General features: G+C 40.5%; 1 protein-coding gene across 1 annotated transcript in view; it reads left to right on the forward strand.

Annotated features, from left to right (window-relative positions):
- Positions 1-8,778: 8,778 nt before the first annotated feature.
- stk32a (serine/threonine kinase 32A) overlaps positions 8,779-18,679 on the forward strand; it is a gene marked incomplete at both ends in the record, with an annotated part of 55,024 nt that continues 45,123 nt past the window's right edge. Inside the window, 3 exons of the mRNA XM_080508845.1 lie at positions 8,779-8,830; positions 13,656-13,711; positions 15,247-15,398. Of these exons, the coding sequence (XP_080364971.1) occupies positions 8,779-8,830; positions 13,656-13,711; positions 15,247-15,398 (260 nt within the window). The remainder of the gene's footprint in view (positions 8,831-13,655; positions 13,712-15,246; positions 15,399-18,679) is intronic.

An 18,679-nucleotide genomic window follows, 5' to 3' on the forward strand; every position in this document is an offset into this window, starting at 1 on the left:
TTCCTCCCAAAGTTCAATGGAAAGATTAGACAGCCAATTAAAAGGCTGAATTATCAATTATGGCCAAGGAACATTAGTGGTGATGGGGTGATGTCATGCTTTGCTTTCTCATCAATTCAGCATTCAGCTGTTTTAAATGGTTTGAAAAACATCTTTTGTCATGTTGTCTTTCCACAGCAGCTCCGCTTTATTTTCCTCCCTCAATAAGATGTGCCAGCTTCAATACATGTCAGGATTTTCTAATTGTCGGGACTGCATAGGAAGCCTCCATCACACAGTGGAGGGTTCTCTTTTATAACATGCTGATGTTTTGTAAACAGCTTCCTCACGTCTCTCAAATCCCCCAGTGACAGTAGCCTGCGGTATGGATGTGAGCTCATGCAATTCGCAGCACGCCTTCCAATTCATATTTATTGTCAGCATTATGCGTTTGTTGCACATTTAATAGTGATTTGTCTTTTTCCATTTTTTTTCCAGTTTGTGTGCTTTTATAACTTCTAGGCATGTTTTTCTTTTCGTTTTTTAATTCTCACATTTACTGTCTAATTGTCTCTATATAGATGTCTCTATATAGGTTCACCAGGTCTAAAATGTAGATGAATGATGCAACTGGATGCTTTTCTCCTCTGAAACAAAATTTAAAAAAACATTTCCGGGGAAAAAGATTGACAGAAGGCAGCCTGATTAAGTAGTTATTTTTTTTATACAAAGGTTATAACTTGAAATGTGTTACAATGAATTAGACTATTTCTCCACAGACAACCAGGGTTCTTTTCCAGGGTGGATCTCAGTGGAGGTCTGCATGTTTTCCCTGCATTGGTTTTCTATTGGTACTCCAATTTCCTTCAACAACTCTGAAATCATGCATGTCAAGTCTTTAAACTGTTTAGTCGTGCTTCGTAAACACAGTTTTGTGGGTATTGCTCATATGATGCAGGTTCATTTTAAAGTGAGTGGTCAGTTTAAAAGGACTAAAATTACGTTTCAGGGGTTTTAAATTATTCTAGATCTTGTTTTATGATTCTGAGCCTATCTAATAGAATTCAAAATGGTTGTTTTTAAAAAAAAAAAGAGTAAACGGTTTTTAAACAACACTTTGTAGAGTTCATGTCTGGATTAAAGAACAGTATTTGAATGTTCTGGTTCTGCCTGTGAAGAGCCAATTATGTTTTGATGAACCCTGGTCAAGTTTTAAAAGTTTTTTTCCCCCCCATAGATTCCGGATTTCAAAGTGTGTGTATCAAAGTGCAGGTCAAATGTCCAGGCTGTAAAACTTCAGGAAGTCAAGGTTTAGTTAAGAGAGTCCACATCTATTTGCAAGAGTTCGGCTCTGGTTCATTCTGTTGCTTTTTCCTTTGAAAGGATGTTCAAGGTTCAAGTTAATCAGTGACTTTAGTAGTTGGCAATGTGCACAAGCTGAACTATGGGGTTATATTTGTGCCAAAATTCTGAGCGAGCGATGGGAAAATTTGAGCGCAAAAAAATTCATTGTGCAAGCACACTAATAACATTTTGAGGAAATATTTAAATTGCGCAAAGACAAACTTGAGATTGTGCGCTCAAAAATCATTTCTGCGCTCAGATTCTTCCTCTGCGTGCTCGACCTCTCTCTCTCTCGCGCTCAACCTCTCTCTCTCTCGCGCTCAACCTCTCTCTCTCGCTCGCTCAAATCTCTCCATGTCCGCGCTCAAGTTCTGCTGTGCGCTCGCTCAAAATGTGCAAAGCCCAAATGTGACAGACACGGTTGTCCACCAATCACAGAAATTTGGGGCGGGCGTTGAATTCTGATTGGTTACTTCGGTTTCTGGAAGTGCCTCATAACCGACGAAGAAGAAGAGGGAAAAACAAACTGCGAAGGAAAACAGAAATAAGGAAAACTAAAGATAATGATCCTGGATTACAACATGTTTTCCCCCGCAGTTTGTTTTCCCCTCTTCTTCTTCTTTTTCTTCTTTGTTGGTTATGAGGCACTTCCAGAATCCGAAGTAACCAATCAGAGTTCAACACCCGCCCCAAATTTCTGTGATTGGTGGACAACCGTGTCTGTCACATTTGGGCTTTGGACATTTTGAGCGAGCGCACAGCAGGACTTGAGCGCGGAGGTGGAGAGATTTGAGCGAGAGAGAGAGAGAGAGGTTGAGCGAGCGAGAGAGAGAGAGGTTGAGCAAGCAGAGGAAGAATCTGAGCGCAGAAATGATTTTTGAGCGCGCAATCTCAAGTTTGTCTTTGCGCAATTTAAATATTTCCTCAAAATGTTATTAGTGTGCTTGCACAATGAACTTTTTTGCGCTCAAATTTTCCCATCGCTCGCTCAGAATTTTGGCACAAATATAACCCCATACTGAACGTCATAAGCAATAGGCTTCAGTCCCTTCAGTCCTAATATGGAGTTAATATAATAAAAAGAATGGATTATCATCTATTTAGATGGAATTGACATAATTATATGTAGTAATACACATGTAAATCTTGTGTCCTGCTACTTTACATAGGTCTGTCATTATTAGGACATGACCAGAGTTCACTGAGACTCTCTCACTTTGCTCTGGTATGGAAGGCAGTGTTACGGTAGAAACATAAATTTCATTTCGACTGTAAAGGTATTGAACTCGTCACATATCTTTATTAAACTACTGTTGCTTGGTCTGCAGAGAGAAGTAATTTCAATATGACTGGATCCACATCGGAGACCCACATATGTGTGACTTTAGAGATCAAACGTGCAGGCACAAACATCCTTGGAGCCATTCATAATCTGTACAATAAACCCTGCTTAACCCTTTCAACTCCCTCACTGACCAACCCACCAAACAGCAGCGTCACGTCAAATGCATCTCATCAATAACAGTCCATTTTCTTTTTGTCCTGTCCAGCAGCTTAGTCCTCTGTCATGCCCCTCTTGTTATGAACGTTACACATTTTTCATTCATTCTCAAGCTGCATTGACTTGAAATTACGGTATGTTATTCAAGCCAGTGTGTAAAATGACTCATCATCCCTCTGTTCCACCTGGAACCATACAAAAGTTATCTTTCAGAGACAAATAATTCACACTAATTTATCCTTTTTAAAATGAAGAGCACAATAAAAGAAATGTAAAAAGTGTTGGGTTTTTTTTTTTCATTCTGAATGAATTCAGCATATTATTGAATTAATCTGTTTTGTTTAATAATGACAGAAGAAACATTTAGACATTGCCACATATATCGACTCGTCATTTTGAGTTACAAAACAAGAAATTCAATGTGAGTCAATGACGATATAAGGAACTGTGGCACAAAAGCAAATGAAGCGAAGGTTAAAATGATCCGCCAAAATTTTAAAAGGGCAACAGAGGTGATTAAACAGTGGGGTAAATGTTGCACCTCCTCTAGGTTTGTCACCAGCAGCAAGTTTGTTATCGTGAATTCAAGAAGTCTACTTTCAACAACTTCAGACAAAATAATTTTTAGAAGAAGAAAAACCAGTTTAGTAAAAGCAATATGAAATGTAGTAATCACTTACCTGTCAGAACTGGAAATATAACAAGCATCAGAGCGGAGGCCCATTGTATCATAGTAAAGGGCCACGAGATCGACACATTTGTAAAGTTCATGAGCTCAAAAGAAGGGAGAACTTTCCTAACTGACAAAAGTTGACCAGATATTGGATGATAACAAAGAGTTTGAACCAGAGGCATCACCACGGTGTAAGTGAGCTCTCCACCATGGCCAGCATCTCAGTGTAGCTCAGCACCACAGGCATCAAAAATGAAATAAATCACAAATTCAACTTCACCATGACTCTCTGACACCTACTGAACTGACATAACATGTGTATGTTTGTGTGACCAGAGCAAACATGCAGCAATATATTCATGCAGACAGCTTTTTCTACACATATTGTGCAACTGCAGAAGATGATAGGGAAGGATCAGTTGGAAATCAATCGTTTAATATGAATGTATAACATCTTTTTAATGCATTTCAATTCATTTTCACATATACGTATGCACACATGCATGCATGCACACAGTTTAATTATTTGCATGTCTTTCTACTGATGAATCAAAGTACTCTGACATAACGTGCACAGAGAGAGGAGGAACATGCAAACTCCCAATAGAAAGTGAGACCTCGGAATAAAGTCATCATACAATATGAACATACAATACAGCAGCATATAGAAAATTAATAACAATGTCTAAACTTTAAGATTAGCTGTACTTCATTACTGTTCACCATGTAGGATTTGTAGGCCATATGTCTCGTGTCTTAATCAGGATCACGAGGGGCCCGTGTGACCTACGTGACCCTGCAAGATAATCTACAAAACAAGATTTGGTGATGAGAATGTCTACATCAAGTCTCATTTCTTACATTGTGTATGAAAGGTCTTTGGACCAGTGATATATCAAAGTTTCAAAATCACTCTAATCTCATTAGTGCATTCATGTGAACTGCTGAACTTTTTTTTTTTTTTTTTTTAAGTACACTTGATGAATAATGAATAACGAATGCTTGCAACAGTTTGACATTTATGAACTACGAAAGATAAGTGAAACCTGTAATCTTTAGAAATCTAAATTTTGCGCTATAATATAGCGATATTTTTTTGGAAACGTTATTCCGGTGACGTCTTATCTGTAGTTAATGCAGACATGTGGCGACTATTTTTGTCCAGTAGGTGGAGATGTTTTACACATATTAAATCTCAAACCCTCCTTCACCCAGAGGTGAGCAACTTTGCTAATGACACAATTTTAAAAACATTTTTTATTACTACGTCGGGTAATTTGTGACAAAACACTTCTATTAATAGCATATATTACTAGTAAATACTGGAAAATACACTACGTTTCTAAAATGTGAGTTATTTAAATTGACAAGCTTCAAATGCATAAACAAAACAAACAAAGAGTGACTGCATTTGGTATTTGTTTAAAATATTATTGAAATGACTGTCCTCCTCTGTCACTATATAAGCTAATAATAAATACATCCAACTTATAGACACTGTGTTCAGGACCTGAAAATTAGATCTCCAGTGTATAAAGATCAGACTTTCATACATCCTGGACTTACCAATGACTGGTTATCTCACAGACAACTGAAAACTCAACCTGTTCTGACAAAACTGGGTCAATGTGAGCGTCCCGCATGATGAATACCTTCACTGTGGCTCTGTCCAGGTGTGATACGATGCCGTCATCACTCATCACATCCACAAGTCCAGCGGTATTCCCGGGCCGTCCGATAAGGGGTCGGCCTGGTTTTGAGTGATGCTCGTCACCTTTCACAGCCACTTGAGATCTTCTCTGTATGAAGATAAATGATCCGAGCAGAGTTTGTCTTGGCATCACATGACGACATAAAGAGAAAGAAAATGTACAGTCTGCACTGAAAGCATTTTTTTTTTTTTTTTATCATGGCCGCTCCCTCCACTCAGTCATTCTCCTCACGACCTTGCTCCACTCAATTAACAGAGGACACCAGTGACTATGCAGTCCTCCTAATGAATGGATGTGTTTTACATTCAGTGATTTAATGGACACAGAGGTTAATGTACGATGGGAAACCGGACTATAGAAATATGAAAAGACAGAACATTCCAATGCAGTAAAGATATATATTCTGGCTTCAAAGACCTTGCTCTTTTAATGTACACAAACGGCATCTTTGTCCTTCGTTGTCTACTGCTCTTCAGATCCATGTGCCTTTTCAGTAAGATGATGATTCAGTATGAGCGTCACTCTTTAGTGGTTTGCTCAGGACACCAGTAGTGACTGTGAGGTAAACTAGAGTGCTGTGAGTCATTCATTTTCCGCCCATAACTTCATCTTTCTGAAGAAATGTGAAGAAGCATATTCAACATCCCACATGAGAATTTATCACTATTTATGTGCACAATTACACTTCAATTCACCAACTTTGTTTCATTATACAGAAACTTTTGATGCTATTATCTGTGAGCCCAATACTGCACTAATAAGATTGTAAAAGATATACCATCTGACCAAATGAGCATAGCGTTATCCATTCATAAGGTTTTATCCAGTTCATCAGTTTATTATAAGGCAAACACAGAGAGACAGACCTATGAGCACTTAAGAGTTTGAAATCATTTGACAGTCTTTGGACAGTGCCAAGGGAACAACGGTATCTGGGGAAAACCAATGCATGGACAGGCAGAACATGCAAACCGGAAGGACGGACTCAAACTATTTTTGCTGTGAGGAAACAACCACTACACCACTGCATGGTTGTATCGACACCTAGGGAGAATAAATACCATAAAACTCAATAAGGCTTGCGATTGGACATCGGAGGGGCATTAGCGTGCTTTGTTCTCCCTGTGTAATTACTATTTCCACATAACTCTGAAGGCTATAATAAAGCAGGAGGCTCAGCTGCTCTATAAAGAGACTTCCTCTCACTTGGGGCACCAGGTCAAAGCAGCCTGTCCTCAAACTGCCTTCCAAAAGTGCCCATCTGCAAGGTAGTGACCACACATCGGGTCTAGGTGGCGCTATTCTTAAGCTGACCATGACCTTTGACTTCACGGTGTCGACAAGAGAGGAAATGTTATAACTTTTATAGGGATGAGAAGATCATAAGAGGTGAAACGGAGTATTTATGTTTAAAAAAAAATGCAAAAAGGGGAAATAATCGGATTTGTGTGATGAATTAACTATCATCTCATCACTTTGTGCCACATATTGTGATTGCGCACACAGTAAAGTGACTTTGACCCACACATTTCCATCCAGTAAAGCTTAGAATTGTGAACTCTCTGGAGGGATCTCTGTAGAAAATACCGAACAGAGGACACTTCGTTTTCCTCTTCTTTTTTTTTTTTTTTCCCCGATGCGTAAAAGCCAGGCAGGGAGGCAGACAGGCAGGCACAGGGAAGCCTGACAGTTGCAGCCAGTGGAACGTGCCTCTCCAGACGCACGGCGCTCGTGCATCAGTCTGCGATGTGGAGGTCAGTCGCTCGTCACTGTAACACGCAGTTTCTCTTCCCAGCCTCTTTTGTTTTGGTGTTTTCCCACCTTTTTGTCGCCTGGATTTTCTTGTCGCATCAGTCACGTCGCGGTTATTTTTACTGTTATTTTTAATTTATTATTATTTTTTTGTCGGGTGGCAGGTGTCCCGGTGCGTCGTCGTCCCGACACCGGACAAGTGATGCTTTGAGCAGCACTGTTGCGCCTCTCGTCTCTGCAGCAAACCGGGGCTAGAAATGGTCTCATGTTCAGAGGTAGGTGTCCACAGCTTGGATGCAGGAGGGGTGTGTGTGTGTGTGTGTGTGTGTGTGTGTGTGTGTGTGTGTGTGTGTGTGTGTGTGTGTGTGTGTGTGTGTGTGTGTGTGTGTGTGTGTGTGTGTGTCTGTGTGTGTGTGTGTGTGTGTGGAGGGGTACTTTCTATTCAGCGCGTGTTCTCCCATTTGATCAGATAAAGAGGCTCCGAGCACAATGTCCTCTGCGGGGAGCTCAGCACTGCAGCTCCCCGCACTAGTTTTTGAATATTTCATTCAACCCAAGAGGGGTATTCAGATAATCTGCTGTGACCTTATCACGCAGTCTGGAAATGGCATTCATCTATGGGTTTCCCCTAAAGGCTCGGACGTAGTCAGTTTACCTGTCTAACCTGACGCATCAGTTCACTCCCTCTTGTAGACAAGCTGTCACTCACTTTTACAGATACTTATCCTCAGAAATCAATGTATCTTCTTGTTATTTTGATGTGTTCTTACACTGTTAAATAGGTTAGCTACTTTTTTTTGTGCTTGTCATCCTCATTTTTCTTGATAGAAAATGTCCAATATGAAATCTGTCTTTTGTTTGTCTGTCATCCTGTAGAGGGCAGCCAGAGGGATTTCCACTTGCAGTACATAACACCCTCAAACTATAAATCAAAAGCCTCCAATTTTGTGTCTTAATGGGAAAAGGGATCATACCATTCATCACAGCAGCACAGTGCTCCTGTGGGCCGTGTTTAAAAATGTAATAATTGATAAATGAAGGTGAAGGGACCTGCTTGTGTGAGAAGTTTTCTTGTCACATTACTCATTTAGTAGAGTTTTAATCAAATCTACTATTGTCACTGGTGCTCTACTACTTTTAATGGTCCCTCTTTATATTTTTTTTGACGTTGCACTAAATAAAACAGATGTAATCAAGCCTCACATGATCTACCTCTCTGCTTTTTTATTCCCTCCCTCCATCTCTCTGTCCCTCCTCCTCTCTGTCTGCTGGCTGGTCATATTTCCCTACCTCTCCTCACAGGTTAGACTCTCGCTCAATAGAGGGTCACAGCCACAAGCACCTCATCCACCCTGCTCCCGGCTGGCAGGAGGCATCTGCCCGCCTTCCTTCATATGAGCAGCAGCCAGGAGAGACAGAAAAGTGCTGTAGTGGTCCTGCCTGTGTGTGTATACATGTGTGTGCGTGTGTGTCAGCGCTTCAGTGCCTTTAGCGTTCCCCCGAGCGCCTGAGCGTGTGTGTGTGTGTGTGTGTGTGTGTGTGTGTGTGTGTGTGTGTGTGTGTGTGCGTGTGCGCGCAGTGATGTGTGGAGGTGTCAAGGTGGAGAGTTAAGACAGGACCAGTTCAAGTCAGCAAAAACGGACCATGAGCACGTGAGACTGTGTATGTGTGTGTGTATGGGACTCAGTGTGTGTGTGAGTGAGTATGTGTGTGTTTGGAGTTAGTTGTTGACCAGGCTATGAGTGCACCTCAGAGGGAGAGCCGTCCACTGCTGAGTTGAGTTGAGCAGAGCAGGGAGATCTGTACGAGGAGCAGTCATGGGGCTTGGGCAGTCCAGCAAGGCTCCAGTGACCGACGATACAGATGAAGGTGAGTCATAAAACATTCATAAATGTCTTTATTTACTTTCTCTGTTTGGGCAATACATGTTGCAAAAATAGAAAGGGAAGTTATACAAAACCTGAACTGGCGTGCTGTGAGCAGACCGCTTGAAGAAATGCTAGAATATTATCTGCAGGTTTGGTTATAGACTGATGAAATGCTGACTGTAGTCTTTTTGATTAGTTAATGACCACAACAATACATTTAATTATGGATAGGTGCAAATAACAGAATACAAACTTTATCACAAAACTCAAATCTTTTTTTTTCTTTAGATATGTGGTTCACTTCATCACATTGAAGATTATTTTCCATTTATGTTTTGAGCCTCTCCTGTTGATTATCCTTAAAATTTCTTTTAAACTGATATAGATCAAGGTCAGAATCAAAAGGAGGCATTGTTTGAATTAATCTTGGTTTTTTTTTATCTTTTGTGTCTGCTGTAGTAATACATTGTGAATTTATTGATCAGAGTCAGACTCTGAATTTTCTTCCAGTCTGGCTGAAATCCAACGCCTTCATAAGTCAGTGCTACATGAGCCAGTAATCTTGCTAGAAGTAAAATAAGTTGCCCAAATGTATGTTTTTTAATCTTCCATCAAAGATGATCTTGAATATCTGTTGTTGGTTTCCTTACAGTTCCAACTATTTTACAAGATTAACAAAGTTGTGTCAATCAAATGCCCAAAATAAATCAAATAACATTTCTTTCATTTCTGTCCATAATTAAAAATCATCATTATTAATGATTGATGCTTAATCATCTCACAGACTTTTTTGAAATATGTCGGTCATAACAGATCATTTTTGGAGGGCTGATTTAAAACGGTGAAGATCTATTTGACTTGTGAGCTCACAAAACAGTGTGGGCGATCCCACGTAGGGCAGGGGAATAATAAACACAGAGGCACATCATCCTGAATTAGGAAAAGTACAGGTCACTGGAAACAAAGTAAGAATAACCCCACCACCCCCACTCCACCCCCACTCCCAAAGGATACTCCATCTGAGGTGGCGGCAGACCAGATGGGTGCTCCTTTACTTTGTTGTTGCTGCTGCTTGACACTGTAGTGTGGCTATTATATGACTTTACACATGATTGAGAAATGTGTGTGGGGGGGGGGGGGGGGATAATGTGTTGAGATAAGTGTAGATAAACATGGAGAAGTCAAAGACGTGGCAAAAGATATCAAACAAATGAGCTCAGATAGTGATTTAAACAGTCTTAGAAAGCATGTAAAGCAAAAAAAACAAAAACTAACAACTTTTGCACAATTTAAATATTGAAATTGGGAAAATAACAGCCAGTGTGATACCTATACAGTACATCATCCATTCATTTCTTTAAGTAGCAATAAACATGCAAATTGAGTTTTCACTTCACATTTCAGGAGCGACAGCTCACCGCCTCTTTATTATTAGTACAGTAAACATTTCTGAAGGTTGACGCTTTCAAAAAAGATTATTAGCGGACGTAAACACTTTGAGTGGTAATCTTCACCAACCACCTTTGTCCTTGAGTCCAATATGTTCATATTTGTTTTGTTTAGCAGTTTCTACAACACAGATTCAATATAGTATACACATTTATTCAGAAGAAGAAAAAAGATTCCCTAAGATGGATATAAATTTGACAATGAAGCAAGTGAATGTTACAATCCCATAAAGTCATTCAACATTTTAATTTGTAACACTTAAAGTATGATGATCATTTTATTGGCCTATTGTAAACAAATGTTAAAAAAAGTGCGAGTAATAGTCATTTTCTTTGTTGGTTTAAATGCAGACCCATGTGCATAGTTTACAGTTGATACTCTCAACCGACCTTCATTGATTTACACGGTGGTGTGCGCACGAAGGTGAACTCTGTCAAGACATGTTCATTTCCTCAGAGGATGAGACGTGTGCACGTCAAGTGTCCCCCATGTGCCACAAACGTTTGCCACTTAGTGCAGCCGGGAGTGTCTGGTTAATGGACAGGTTCTGTTTACTGCTTGCTATACCTTATTCCGTGCTACATGGACCCAAGGGTTGTGTTTCAGTCGTCGGAGCAACAACGCAGAGCCTGATGTTCCCGCAGCGGTGGCTACTTGAGTGATTTACTGGCCTCCGTGTGGGAGAAATGAGACAATCAGACAGAGAAAATGAGTGGAGGCTAGAGCTGCTAAATCGGATTGTCTTTACATATAAATGCAAGAACTGTTTGCAGGAGAACACAATCAGTGCTTGATATGGATATATCTCTTAATAAAAAGCATTATGATGATTTTTTTTTCTCTCTCTGTTTCTACGCTGCAGCAGTCAAGTTCTTGTATTTCTCTGTATATGTTGTCTGATAATGGAAATTCAAATTGTAATACAGATGGGTAAGGTATGCCCACTGGTCTGAACTCAGTGGAGAAATAAAGCAACCCCATTTGAACATTAAACCAAAAACATCTGTGGTGCGTGAATCATGTACCCTGATTTTCCTTTAGAAATAAACATTCCTATTTTTTCAGTGACACCCGTGGGCCAGTCGTGAACAATCACATGTAGCCGCCCCCCCCGGGCAGTACAGTGCCCAGGTCTGACCTAGAAACTTCTAGCATCATGCTGCGACTTTCTTACCCCCCTACTGTGATGTATTCAATCAATTTGTCTGCAATGGCAGATTTTGGTCCTCCATTGCAGTCAATTTTAGGTCAGGACTCTTTTCAGGACAGTCTATTTTTGTTTCTGTTTTTTTTCTCCCAACCATGCTGAGTTGCTGTTGCTGAGAAAATGTCCTGGTAATCTTTTGATTTTATAATTCTTTTGATATTTTTAGTTCTTGTAGTATGACAGACAGAAAGCTGCCCCGCAGTATAACCAAAACCAGGTCTGACAGTGAGATGGCTAGATTTGATCCTCTGTCTTCCTCCCACAGTCCAAAGACATGCAATTTATGTGAATTGGTGATTTGAGTTCATTGTGTGTGTGTGTGTATAGTCAGCAGGGATTGAACCCAGCGCCCTGCTATCATAATTTAGATATAGCGGCATTGAAGATGGGTGAATTGCCTGAATGGAAATTCTGTTCAAGAAGCTGTAACGGGTGTCGATGATGTCATTTTGGTCATCAGCTCTCGTTTGAGATAAAAACATCTTTACCCAGTCCAAAGTGAATCACCTCTGCAGCATTTATTTAAAAAAAAAAAAAAACTAATTTCACCAACACGATTATCCCAATTTAAAACAATTAGCACGTGTCAGTCAAATTTAAATTGACCGGTAGGTGAGTTTCGTTCTTCATATGATTTCCTCTGCTGATTTAAGCCATGACAAAGCTGTTAATATGCCAATTCCACTCATGTGTGGACTTCGATGATTACACGGTCTATAACTCACGCGTCCATCATTTAATACATCACCTTAAACCACTGAGAGTACTCCTGGTAAACAGATGAGTCTCTATCTGGGTTCCCACCCTCTCTTTCTGTCTGCATCTTCCGCCTCCTTCAATCACAGAGCTCTCCCATCTCATCCAGGACGCAGCCGTCCTTCCCCCAAAACCCATCAGGAGAGAATGTCCAAGGTTCTCAGCACGAAAATGACCATGTTCATCTCAAGTGTGTGTCTGAGAATATGCTGAGTTTACACAGTGGCATATGGGAATCTGTGTATACTTGCAAGTCCATTTTAAAGGAAGGACTCATATGGATCCGATCAGAATTGGCTTGTGTAAACACTCCAGCACCGATAGTGTGAGAGGAGGAAGCGCCCGTGATATGTGACTAACAGAGCATAACATTAACTGTCACATCCAATAGATCTAGTGACTGCTGGCTGAAAGTGTGAGTGTCTGCGTGTGCACGCGCATTTGTGTGTGTGTACGTCGTGCTACTGCAAAAGAGGCCGGTGATGTTTTGAATTAGTTATCAATGTGTGTATTTTGAATGATGATTGTGGATGCAGTTGTGTGTGTATGGTTGTGTATCTCTGAGATGTGTGTGTGTGTGTGTGTGTGTGTGTGTGTGTGTGTGTGTGTGTGTGTGTGTGTGTGTGTGTGTGTGTGTGTGTGTGTGTGTGTGCGTGTGTGTGTGTGTGTGTGTGTGTGTGTGTCGTCTGATGAGTGTGCAGAGTGGGCAGCAGCTGTTCCAGCGTTGGGGAAATAGCAGAGAGGGAAAACCTTCTGTCCTGGTTGTCATGACAGCAAGAAACAAACAGCTCCATCCGCTTACAATTGCCGATAAATTTTGCTGATAGATGGATGGAGAGAACGAGAGAGAGAGAGAGAGAGAGAGAGAGCGAGAGAGAGAGAGAAGTGCTATGAGGCTTGTAGGAATATCAAGCTTCAAAACATTTAGGAAAAACATGCAAAACATGTTTGCGCTGAAGGTCCTTTCAGTTCACAGCCATCTGATGTAAATGGCGTGCTACACCAGTAGACATCTATCTGCTTTCGCTTCAGTAACATACTGGGACAATAAGTTTAAGGGACACCTCATAATTAACCTACTGTTACTTGATTGACATTGAATTCTTTCCCATTTCATCCACATCCGTGACCTAGTTTATTTTTTATCAAAGTAGACGTTTAACTTTTCTGTAAAGTTGCACCTTTCTGTAGCAAATCATGTGGTTTAATTCTCATCTCCAAAAGCAAGCAAATTAAATCCATACCAATTTGTTAGTGGTGTAAGATATTAAAAAAGAAAGAAATAATATATCTTATGTCCAATAATTGTATCGTGCTCTATAGTATACACAATGTTTTAGCACCAAATGTCTGTTTCTGCTTGTAATAGTTTAACAAATGATTATTGATTTGCCTCTTTTCTTTCTCTTTACAGTCAATTTTGACCATTTCCAGATCTTAAGGGCTATAGGAAAAGGGAGCTTTGGAAAGGTAAGTCCATGTTTGTGTCATCTTTTCAGACTCTCAGAAGTTATTAATATTGCAATAAATGTACAGTAAAAACAGGCCTGATCTATCGATGTCCCACATCTAAAAACAGGCGTTAAAATGATATTGCACAAGACTGATCTATTATAACAGGAAGTAATATGTGTCTGACAGACAACAATAACAGTGTGTAAACGCTGACTCGATAAGGTAATTAGTAATTTCTTTTTCAGTCAGCCACTTGCTCGAGGTCTAAACCGTCTCATTTTTATTTCATGTAGAGCCTTATTAACACGATGCGCGACATGTACAGTATTATCACATACACTGCAGTGAAACTTTATGGTTTAATTTGCTTGCGGACAACCGACAACAAATCGCCAGTGATGGCAATCATGTACCCCCTTGTTGTTTAGCCATATAGTGCGGAGTAATTCAAACCGGCACTTACAGTACATGTAAGCACATATAGGGAGGCGTGTGCACACTCACATGCACATGCCCACACAGCAGCATCACTGAGCCCAACAACAGATAAGCAGTCGAATCACAGGCGATTGCAAGCTGTTCAATGGGAGGCGTGATGTGATCAGGGTTTGGCTGATTAACTGTGCCAGCTGGTCCACAGATCACTCTCTTAGATAGCAGTAATCACTGGCTTATTGACGCTTGTGGCACAGACAAGCACAACGACAAATAAATATAGGGTATTACACCACTGCACATCAAAAATATGCACACGTCTTTTCACAGATGCGCTGTCAGATGGGAAATAACCGTGAATATACAACGATGAGTTTGATGTTTACACCCAGTAACTGCTCCCTAAATTGCTCCAGGCGCTACACCTATTTGGGAAGACTTTGTAATATACTGGTTGCGTTTTAAACAAATTTCCACGATTGTCTGCTGACGTGCAAAAGAAATCCTAATTAAAAAAAATAACCTCATTGTTCACATCACTGAAATACAGAATATACTGGTGTGAAAAGTTAAACATCTTAAGAGAGGATTAAATTCCTGATCACAGAGATTAAAGATAAATCCTTCCCATGCAAAGTTTCCTTCCAACCTTGCTAGAAGGACAACATTTCTGCTTATTGCAGCACAGCTATAAATACTCCATGTGTTTGTGCGTCCCATGCAATAAAGCTTGAGACAAACATGAGGACGAATGAAGACAAAGACATGGCTGAGCATTGTGGAGAGAAACTTTTTTTTTTTTTTTGTCTGGTTCATCAGCAGATACAGAGAGCTGTTTCGTGATAAGTGAAATGATACTTCTCATAAATACATCAAACAGATTTGGAGACACACCACTGTATTAAAATGATTTGTATTTGTCAACACCTAAATAATGAATCCCCCATACTGCCATTGTATTAATATCCAGAGGGGATAGTCATCAAATGTTATCTTAAAATCAATCTTACTGATTATGATAGATTCACCATTACTTTATATAGGTGTATGAGCTGCTTGAAGAAGTTTTCTCGCAGTGTGTGCAGTGAAAATGTCCCTTTATGTGATGTTATCAGGTCTGCATTGTACAGAAGAAGGACACCAAGAAGATGTATGCCATGAAGTACATGAACAAGCTCAAATGTGTTGAGCGGAATGAAGTGAGGAATGTCCTGAAAGAGCTGCAGATCATGCAGAACCTTGAACATCCTTTCCTCGTCAACTTCTGGTAGGCTGTCATGCATGAATGAGTACATGAAAGTGTGGTTGCATGTTGCTATTTCAGCCTGTAAGGTTTTAAAAAATATATACAGTATATTTCACTTTTATTCAATCGTTATTGGCCCAAATAATACATATAAACATCATTGGTTACAGTTACCTTTTTTGTGTTAAACCTATGCAATTTAGTTCACATAAGGGCTTGTTCCCACTTTTTGGATCAAACTCAGAATGCCTTAGCGCTTTCTACTAAAAGCTTTCATGGGAAAATTGAGCTTTCAAGACTTTTTTTGGTTTTTTTTTACATTCATGATGTATTAAAGTGAATCAGTTGGGAATGTGGCACTTGCCCCAAATTAGACATAATTTATAATTTAGAGGTGACTAAAAATGGCAACCAAATGGCAAAAAAGTAAGAATATTCCACTTGATTTCTGTCTATGCTGTGTTATTATGGGAAATATAAGTGCATTGTTAGTGTTCTCACTGATTTTACAAACCATGCAGCACCTTTCTTAATATTTATTACAAGTATTTCATCATGGTACCATACTATGGTTAGTTTGTTTGGAAATGTTGAAGATGCCAAATATGGCCAGAGCTTCTAAGTGACTTTAATGGATATTTCTCAATTCATTAAATATGTAAGCTAAAGAAATATGAATGCTTTCATCTTGCGCAATCCATATTCACAAAGGTTTGTGGTTCATACAAAGAGCAATTGGAAGATTTGTTTTCAAGTAGTGCACTCGGTTTCAGTCATTTAATTTTTACGGTGATTGTATTTCCTCATTAAACCAGTCAATGCACAAACACAGAAAAAAAGAAAAAAAAAGAAAAGGGCATCGAGTACTCGACCCAAGCCTGCACACAGTGGTGGACCTGGCTGGTTTTATGCCACTTCCACCCAGAAATACATTTCTCTGAACTGTCTCAGCAATAAAAGAGAACGTCTGTGTCCGAGCTGCGATGTTGCTCTGGTTTTAACTGCAGGGGCTGACAGCTGTCTGCGCAGACAAGGGGTGCAGGCGCAGACCGGGCCCCTGTTGAGTTTGCGCCCTGGGCAATTGCCCACTTCACCCATAGCAAAATCCGCCACCGCCTGCACATCCTTCTAAGGTGTTGACCACTGAAGAACGCTCGCAGGTCTCGATCCGCGTCATCTCATCACTTTTCAAGCTGCTAAAAGGAAAACGTAGTCTGCTCACTGATCCAAGCGCAACTTTTATGGGCCTGACTTTCCTCTCTTGGCAGCCTCCCGTTTGCCTCACTGCGTTTAGTGTTGAGGAGAATCTTTACCTCAACACAGTACCAGCCCTTTCAAACTGTTAGCGCTAATCTCGGGATGAGTCATCAGGTACTTTTAAGCAACTCATTCATCGTAATTTGAAAGCCAAAGTTTATTGAACACCAGGAATCGTACTTTTGAGATGCCTGATGAGTGTGGCTTGTTAAGTCTCCGTCTGAAAGGGATCATTAATTCTTGATAAGCACTCCCGCTCTGCATGGTTTGAGAGGAAGCCACTCTGGGTTTTTTGTCAAGAAGCGAGACAGCGAGAAGGGGAAGTCTGCCCAAAGAACAGCCGCCACAATCCCTCCCGGTTAGTGAATACGAAAGCACCTTATTTATTCATCCTTCTTTTGATTTAAGGGTCTCGATGCTGTCTGACGTTTCTCCCTCCAAAAACATACAAAAAATCAGAATAATTAAACACAATTATTTGATTTCTCCCATCCAAAGAAACAAACTAATTGTTTGTCCTTTGTGGGAATTAATGAGAAACACTGGACTTGCCCAAAAAAAAGGGGCACAGGAGCCCAAAAGTGAGTGAAGGTGGAGGAGTGACCAGAGAAATAGAGAGGAGTGCATTATACAGACTCATCAGACAAACAATGCCAGCGCTTGCTTTCTTGCTTGATTGCATGCTGTGTTGGACAAAAAATAAAAGTTGGAAGTTAATGCTGTTGGCAGCGTAAACCCCCATGGGTGGCAGCGATTTCCTCCAGAGATGTGCTTCGGTCAGCGGTGTACCCAGTCGCCCACTCTCTCCCCAGCTCTCTCTTGCTCTCTCCCTCTCCCTCTCCGACTGTGTTGAGTTGGCACAAGTTATGATTGTCCTGAGGTAAGCGCTCAAGGTCAGAAACAGAGCGAGATTACCTGCAAGCATACGAAGTGCAATGAGCCGCGGCTACACATGCAGAAAACTGTCTGCCAGCCTTCTCTCTCTCTCTCTCTCTCTCTCTCTCTCTCTCTCTCTCTCTCTCTCTCTCTCTCTCTCTCTCTCTCTCTCTCTCTCTCTCTCTCTCTCTCTCTCTCTCTCTCTCTCTCTCTCTCTCTCTCTCTCTCTCTCTCTCTCTCTCTCTCTCTCTCTCTCTCTCTCTCTCTCTCTCTCTCTCTCTCTCTCTCTCTCTCTCTCTCTCTCTCTCTCTCTCTCTCTCTCTCTCTCTCGTCTTCTTCTTCCTTTGTCCTCTTATCTTTCACCTCTTATTCATTTTCTCTCACCTTCCTCTTTTTTTCTCTCATCCCACTCTCCTATTTCCCTTCTTCACCACCTGCTTCACTTCCTTTTTTTTTTTTTTTTTACCCCCCCCCCCTTGCTGTCACTGCACTTGCTACTGGGCCTGACCTCAGATGTCTGCCTGCACACTGTGCACAGCTGAACAACAATGCACTTTGTATAAAGGAGAGTAAAAAGGCATTTGAACTTCTAGACAAGTCTTTTTTCCACTCCTTCAAAGCGTGATGGGTGATAGAGAGTAATTACTTCGAAGAAACAAAACTTTTGGTTGGACTAAAATCAAATCGCCGGTTTGCAGCCTGTTGTGTTTACAAATCCCACAGTGTAAGGGGAGCCCTCGTTGGTACTGCAGTGTATAGGAGACAGACTGTAAGAGAGATACCAGATAGTATGGGTACTGCTTCCTCTTTTACTGTGGACTGCACAGCTAATTGTGTTTGCAGATAAAGGAAATGTATGCACTGAGTAAACATTGTGAAGTATGCTTGATGTGAATTTAACAAAATAAGACATGGAAAATGTTATTTGTCAAGTTTTTGACCTATTATCATTTTACGAAAAGTGTCTTTTTTTAAAATTCTCTCTTAATGCTTCTTGTTTGCATCTGCATAATAACTGTGTACTGGTGATATTCAACTGCACAAAAAAAGCACATTTATTCTACAAAAATGATGTTAATGTTACATTGTTATTGCAGATTTTTGCTGGAGGCTTTTGTGCCATTTTTGTTGAATGCATTGCGATCAAAGAAGATTGATTTTGTGGACAT

This window comes from Blennius ocellaris (genome assembly GCF_963422515.1).
Source record: "Blennius ocellaris genome assembly, chromosome: 14".
NCBI classification, from domain to species: Eukaryota; Metazoa; Chordata; class Actinopteri; order Blenniiformes; family Blenniidae; genus Blennius; species Blennius ocellaris.